The following is a 7,762-nucleotide window of genomic DNA, read 5'->3' as shown; positions in this document are numbered from 1 at the left end:
TCCTTTAAGTGCAAGGACAGGCCCTTCTTCCTCCTTATAATGAGCCTTTCTGTTTATTCAGCAACTTCCACTGGAGGCTCTGAACTCCCTTTACACACAGTGATGAACTAGGCGTCACTGCCCCCTTGTGAGGTAGGGAAGTAGCAATATCCCCATTTTGCAGATGGGGAAACAGAGGCTCGGCGCGGTTCATTGATTTGCCGGAGGTCACAGAGGGAGGTTGTGGCAGAGCCAGGAATAGCGCCTAGATCTGCAGACTCCCAGGCCTGTGCTTCAGTCACAAAGCCATACTTCCACCTGTGACTCTTAGGCCATGGCTTCGCTGCAAGCGAACGTGTGATTGCCGCTCAGCTCGGCAGACCTGCACTAGATTGACTCTAGCCAAGCTAAAAAATAGCAGTGAAGATGTGCTATCCCAGGCATCAGCACAAATTGTACTAGCCTGCCCAGAGCCTGTGGGTACGAACCCATGTGCTGCTGCGTCTTCTCTGCTGTTTTTAGTCCGGCTACCTAGAATCAAGCGGCAATCAGACCTCCCAATGCACTGGAGTCAAACCTATGGAGTCTGAACTCCTTCAGGCCTCAACACTCTACTTCTTGGATGGCTCGGGAAGAGCCTGGGAGGCTGTGTTCCTTCTGACATCACTTTTGAACGGTCAGAAAAACCAGTTTTTAAAAATATAGCTATGCGATACCACCTCAGCTGGCACCCAGGGGCTCACCGAATCCGAGACAAGTCGCTGTTCAGCTAATTCAAAAGAGTTTCAATATAACTAGGCTGGGCGGCACTGGATTTGTGTTTTTTATCATTTGGATGGATGATATCAACGTTTATTTTTAAGCATTTCCCCCCCCCCCCCCGATTTTTATCTATTTACATGTTCACAGTTGCAGGGAATTATGGGGGGAGGGTCAGGTAATGGGACGGGTTCAGAGAACAATTATTTAACGACAGGAGATGCTGAGATTCAAAAACAATTAAAGCTTTATAACCATTAGAACACAAATCGTCAACATCCCCTGTCAAAATATACAACCTAAATAGCCCGAATTCAAAAATTAAGTTCTCAAGCAGCATTTGTCTTGATTTGCCTGTCTGTAAATGTCTATTATTATCAATGGAAATCATTTTTGTCGGTTTGTGTATGGACAGTGCAATAGATGTTTACCCACATTGCTCAATAAAAATGGAATCCTTCCAAGCCTAAATGTCATGCACAGACTTAGACCACGGATCTTTTTGCTCCCAACCGGGCAGGGCTGTTTTCTTCAGCTATCCCAGAGTTAACACAACTGATGCTTCCACGATAGAATAAAAAAAACACTTTATTTTGTCCAGCATTTGTCCTACAAAATGTATCGAAATGGGCTTTCACAGGGTGAAGCAATACAAGACAGTAAATGCTTATATGGGAAAAATTACAGGAACAAGAAATGGGAACAAAGTGTAGGTGAATACAGCCAAGCATGCATTCATTCACTCATTCATTCATTGGGGCTAATATTAGAAGGGTAGTAAGGGGACAGACGTGGGAGTAAAGGTCTGTTCAGAGACACAGAGAGGCTGCTCTGGTGAGTGAGCTGCGGAGGAGAAGGCTCTCGAGCTGTCCGTGGTGTGAGTGTGAGGAGAGGCAGAGAAGAGACAGTGCTGGGGGAATGAGGAGGGGAATGACACAGGGCCTGTGACAGAGGGTGGCACAAGTGTTCGTACTTTGCGCTATATGGTGCCTTTCCCCTGAGCCGGCACATCCATCCAGGCAGCACCATTCTGCTGAGCATCCCAAGTCATCAACACCAAGCGTGTGGGAGGTGACTCTGGCTCTGCTAAACCAAAGGAGGAGGCGGAGCTACTAACTATAGATAGATAGATAAAATCTTCGGTGCGTATCTAGCCTCCATCAGTGTAACCTCTTTAATGCACTTATCCTCACAACCCCCTGGTGAGGGAGGGCAGTGCTCTTATCCCCAGGGTACAGCTCCTGTCCCGCAGAGAAAGAACAACACTGTAGAAAATTAGACAGAAACTACTTGCTGAGGTAGGGTGACCAGATAGCAACTGTGAAAAAACAGGATAGGGGGTGGGGGGTAATAGGCGCCTATATAAGAAAAAGTCCCAAAAAACGGGACTGTCCGTATAAAAACGGGACATCTGGTCACCCTATGCTGAGGGGATCTGAGGTGACACAGAAGAGACAGGGCAGTGTTAACTCGGATGGCAACTTTGCACAGAAGGCTTTTGGTATCTCTCTGAGGAAGCCCAAGTTGGTTCTTTGGGATGGCAAGTCCTCTTTTTTCTGGCCCCATCACAGTCCTGTTCTGAGGACGTAGATGAGACTGGCCAGGATGCCCGTGGCCATCACTGTGTAGCTAGTTTTCACGCTGCTGGCCCCGCTGATGTTGCACAAGGAATGCTCACAGCAGGAGGTAGAGATGGCGGCTACCCCGAGGTTCAGGTTTGTTTGGGGACACACCGGGGAGCATTTCTTGGTGATGCGCTGCCCCTTTTTATCGCCTGAAGGGGGAAAGAAAACCAGAGAAGAGAATTGTTATCAAAGAGCCCCCCCAGAGTTCCAGCAGAGGAGAGAATGGTCTTAAAGTAGCTACGCAACAAGGGCCAATGGAGAGGGCATGATTGGTAGTTTTGCCTCCAGCTTTTAACCCAACCAGTGTTTATCTGCTAGGAAGCGCCTGACCTCGCGCTCATTGTTGCTCTTCCGTGCCCGGGGGCAGTCAGCACAGCAATCACCCCTCTCTGGCTAGCAGTCACAGACCTGCCTGGGAACATCCTCTCCAGAGCCCTGACTCTGGCTGCGGAACAGCCAAAAGAAAGGCCACCCCCAAGGCAGAGACTCCTTCCCGGGATTCAAACTGAGCCCACTGCATGCGGGGGGAGCAGGGGTTTGAGGCCTGTTGTGTGGATACCCGTGTAGGGCAGAGCTGGTCAGTAGAGCTGACCTGTCATGTGCTTCACCCCCATAGGTTTGACCTGTAGCTGAGACAAGGCACAGCACCTGTAGCAGACCAGGGAGCAAGGATTCGTTGGCAACGTCCCAGCCGGATTAAAGGGACACCAGCCCTCAAGGCTTTTGTGCATGCACCATACAGTCACTTCTTTCTCTTGAGCACCAAGATAAGGGGATGGGAGTTTTGCCTGTTCTCCAAATCGGTCCCTCCCCTGAGTGCACGTAAGTGAGAAATTAGCTTCTTGGATCATTTACAGTTTCCTAAGGCCCAGCCCATGTGCTATGCTCATCGCTCCTGAGTGATTATTCATCCTTTCAGAAGGAGGACGAAAGAATCCAGCTCGCTGGCATGGGGGTGAGACAGAGTGACCTGCATCCTAAATAAACTGATAACCTGTCACTCAGACACCGTGGTGAGCAGAGACTGAGGAAAACAGCATTGAGGTAATTCCGGGTACTCACCAATCCCTCCACTTGCGTATATTGTGAGACAGTATTTGTCAGTGTCTGCACACTTAGTCGGTTTAACACAATTCCAGTTGGAGGGCTCGTCATTACATGTGTAGCACAAGAAGGAGGCCGCTGAAAAAGGAGCACACAACCCAGCTTAGCCGCTTGCGGAAACGTCCTCTTCAGAGGAGAGGATCCAAAATGTTTCCATTTTTGGAAAAGGGAAAGAAAAAAGGTGGGGGAAGGAGGAGGGGGGGAGAGGGACCAAAACAGAGCAAACATTTTCTATTTGAAATTAAAAGCACGAGAACTTTTAGTTTTAATTTGTCTGGTCAGGGAATTCTAGGAACAATTTCAACCAGAAGGAAAATTTGCAAATATATGCCGCAATTACTTACCATGTTTCTACCCGCCCTGCCTTCTCCATCTACGTCCTTGACTCACACAAGCCAGTGATCTAACTCTGCATCTCAGGTGACCCTCTTTTCAGACCCATCTCTGCCTCCATCCCACAACAATCTCTCTTTCTCTGCCAGGAACGACTGACCTCCCAAGTGCAGCTCCCAAGTCTGTAGAAAGCAGAGCTCAGTGAGGCCCTTATTTCCCAGCTCCTTGCCGATTATTAATTGTCTTTCCTCGGGGAAAGCTAATTAGCTTTGTCCTCCTGTGAGAGCATCACGGTTAGTATTATATAGGGCGGTGCATCTGCAAAGCATTGTACAGACATGAATGACTCTTAAGACAGCCCAGAAAATTAGATGTGTGATTAGAGAGTCAAACTGAAGGGAGTTCCTTGGGAGAGGTGTCGCTAGAGCAGGGGTGGGCAAACTATGGCCCGTGGGCCAGATCCGGCCCATCAGGGCTTTGGATCCAGTCCCCGGGCCCACCACCCCCTGCGTGCCATGGGCCCCGCGCCGCTCCCTGCGGGCCCTGGGGGAGGAGGGGAGGCAGAGGGCTCTGCACGCTGCCCTCGCCACGGCCAATGGGAACTTTGGGGGAGGTACCCAACCCCTTGCCCTGAGCCCCTTCCTGCACACTGCACCCCCTCCCACACCCCGCACTCCCTCCCGCACCCCAAACCCCTGCCCCAACCCTAAGTTCATGACCTGCATGCAATTTCCCCACTCAGATGTGGCCCTCGGGCCAAAAAGTTTGCCCACCCCTGTGCTAGAGGATAAAAGGAATATTCCTGGTGCTGTCTGGAACAAGGCAGTCTTGCAACACTCCCATTAAAAAGATTAAGGGAGACTTAAAGTGAGGTCAAAGGGCATTTGCAGTGTGTGTGGCCAAGCAAGGGTAACAACCAGGGCTTAAAATTCTCATAGAGCAGCGGTTCTCAAACTTTAGCAACCCAAAGACTCCCATTTTGATTTAAAAATTTTTGGGGACCCCCAAGCTCCCCGCTCAGCCCCAGACCCTACCCCCACCCTACCCTTTCCCCCAAGGTCCCACCCTGCCCCATCTCTTCCCATCCCCCCTCCGCCCCTGTCCCTCCTCTTCCCCGCCTCTTTCCGCCCCCTCCCCTAAGCGCGTCCTCAACCTGCTCCTCCCCCTCCCTCCCAGTGCCTCCTGCATGCTGCTGAACAGCTGTTGCCCGGCATGCAGGAGGCACTGGGAGGGAGGGGGAGGAGTTGATCAGTGGGGCCCACGGGGCCCCTGGAGTAACCTCGTGGACCCCCAGGGGTCCGTCGGCCCCAGTTTGAGAAACGCTGCCATAGCGTATTTTCCGGAGCCCATCATGCCCCCACCCCATTCTCCACAAAGCACGCCGGGGCTTGGGACTTCTGCCCTGTGGGGTGTGCTGGAGCTTGGGGCTCCGGGCTTCAGCCACAGGGCCCCTTCAATCCCCTGAAACTGTCTCACGGACCAGCAGAGGGATGCAGACCTCTGGTTGAGAATCGCAACAGCATCAGGCTGGAGTCAATATTTGAAAATATTTACTGGATCTCTGCTCCGGACAGCTCTGGCTGAATTTAAGCCCTGGTAACAACACATTCAACTCACAGCCTGGCCAGGAATCTGCTGAAATAGACACTGGGGCTTGGTTAAGAGCAACCTGTTTGCCGGCAAGTGAATTCCTACTTGAGAGACACCACCTGGCTTCCTCCCACTGAGGTTCCCAAGAGACTGGAACTGCTCCTGATGTCTGGGCCAGAACCTCAGCTGACTGAGAGCAACTTGAGGGACTGTTTGTCTTAGCCTGTTCTGCTTTCTCATCTCATCAGGTGAAGGGCTGGGGGCAAGAATGGTAAGACGTTTTCTAAACATTTGCTACCATGTGCGAGTAGAGGCATTTGTAGTGATACATCTGTGTGACCCATAGAGGATCATCTGCTATACCTGAGACAATACACATGATGTGCTTAGTAAGTTAGTTTAAGGGGCAATCATTAACCTGAACCTTAGTGGCTTGTCTACATGAGAAAGCTGCACCAGTTTAACTTAAATTGGTTTTAAACTGAATTATTTAAGCCAGTTGCAAACCCCTGAGTGGATGCTTTTATTTTGGTTTAAGAGGGGCTTATTTCAGGGTAGTTTAAACCTGTTCCTAATCAACCTAAGCTGCATTGAAATATAAGTTTTTCTTATACCAAAATGAAGGCAGCCACATAGGGGTTTGCAGCAGTTTAAATAAATTGGTAGAAATTCACACCTTCAATTAAAGCAATGCAGCTTCCTCTGAAGACAAGCCCAGAGTCCATTTTTAAAAGGGAGTTAAAATTCATTTCTGGTCCTATCCCTGTACCTGAATCCAGTCTATCAAAATCTGTGGGTTTATAATGACATTTTGCTACCTTTTCTCTCCCCGTAGATGTGAAAGACTCACAATAGAACAGGGCAAACTGGCTGACCCCAGTAGTGAAAGTGTGAATCTGGCGCTACATAAAGTGCTGTCAAAGGTGCAAAGTAAACAAACTGAAAAACACAGGGACAGTTTTTTTTCTCTCTAATCGCAGCTACAGTAACCCCCGGGGTCACCGATAACAGCTGTAGAAACAGGTCAGACCATTTTCGTTGATGACGTCCCTTTAAATTGCAACACTCTTGGGTTAGCAGCCGCCAGAGCATCTTCTTCACAGGTTGCTCCAGATGGGCTATAACATATAAACATGTTGCAGAGGCCCCTTTCCCCCCTGAGGTCTCCTATCCAGGCATTGAGCAGACTCAGCCCAGCCTTGGTTCCCATTCTGCAAATACACTACGTTGAGGACTCGTGGCACCTTAGAGACTAACAAATTTATTTGAGCATAAGCTTTCGTGGGCTAAAACCCACTTCATTGGAGGCATGCAGTGGAAAATACAGTAGGAAGATAGATATATACACACAGAGAACACGAAAAAGTGAGTGTTGCCATACACACTAGAATGAGAGTGATCAATTACGGTGAGCGATTATCAGCAGGAGAACTAGGTGGAGTAACCTTAGGGTGTAAATAGTCCTGACGATTGCAATGGGTTGACTCACAAGCATACAGCGTCTCACATGTGCACTTGTTTGCAGGGTCAGGGCTTTAGCTTTTAAAAGCAGATGAGATCAGAACAGCTGGTGCAGAACAACGGTCCCCTTGAAAGCATCCAACCTTTAGCCAGGCAGCTAGAACTTATAGCTGATTGTGTAAATTACTCATCTTCAACTGCTTAATCATTGCATGCATTTATTTTTTGGTTTATTAAATTTGATAAGTTACTGTGTAATGGCTCAGTCCTGCAAGCGGGGGAGTGGACGGAACGCCTTGGGATATAGGAGGGATCCAACCCAAGAGATAAGGCAGTGTCAGTGCATTAACTGTAGAATCTTTACCACCGATACTGTAAAATCTCCCTGTGTCCCTGCCATGTCTAAACTGGGTTCTCTCTCATCTGCATATTCTTTCTCTAGCATAGAAGAATGATTAGCTCACCTCGCTCCACGCACAGGACTGCAGCCAGCAGGGTGAAAAGAAAAGCCTTCATCTTCACTACAGTCTTCGCACAAGGGCAGCTGCAGCATCAGCACCAGGGCAGGTTTTATAGCTCGGTGGTGTTTGTTTTAGGTTACTATGGCGATGGTAATTTTAGGGTTTGGGGTGTCACATGGAGCACAACACAAGGCTGATGAGTGTGGGTGTGTGGGAGGGAGTCTGGTCATGTTAAGAATCCAGCTGGAATTTCCCCTCCCTGATTTTCCTGTTTTGCAAAGGAGCATGTGAATTGTCAGACTAGCTCTGCCCCAGTGGTGTAGCCAACATCCTCCTGCGTCCAACAGTGGTCACTTCTCACTGCTTCAGAGGAAAGTGCAAATAAACCTGTAGCAGACAAAAATAACCTCCCCCTAAGGGAAGTTTCTGCCTGATCTCTTCAGTTAGTGT

At 49.2% G+C, this 7,762-nt stretch overlaps 1 protein-coding gene across 1 annotated transcript; it reads right to left on the bottom strand.

Annotated features, from left to right (window-relative positions):
• Positions 1–1,308: 1,308 nt before the first annotated feature.
• LOC102932472 (lymphocyte antigen 6E) lies at positions 1,309–7,511 on the bottom strand. The gene is made up of 3 exons (XM_007069486.4): positions 7,316–7,511; positions 3,426–3,545; positions 1,309–2,512 (listed from the first exon to the last, which is right to left on the bottom strand). The coding sequence occupies exons 1-3, from the start codon at positions 7,365–7,367 to the stop codon at positions 2,304–2,306; spliced, it is 381 nt and encodes a 126-aa protein (XP_007069548.2). The 5' UTR covers positions 7,368–7,511; the 3' UTR covers positions 1,309–2,303.
• Between the last annotated feature and the right edge of the window lie 251 nt (positions 7,512–7,762).

This window comes from Chelonia mydas, chromosome 2 (genome assembly GCF_015237465.2).
Source record: "Chelonia mydas isolate rCheMyd1 chromosome 2, rCheMyd1.pri.v2, whole genome shotgun sequence".
Lineage (NCBI taxonomy): Eukaryota > Metazoa > Chordata > Testudines > Cheloniidae > Chelonia > Chelonia mydas.
The sequence above is the reverse complement of the archived record's forward strand: the minus strand, read 5'-3'. Positions and strand labels throughout refer to the sequence as shown.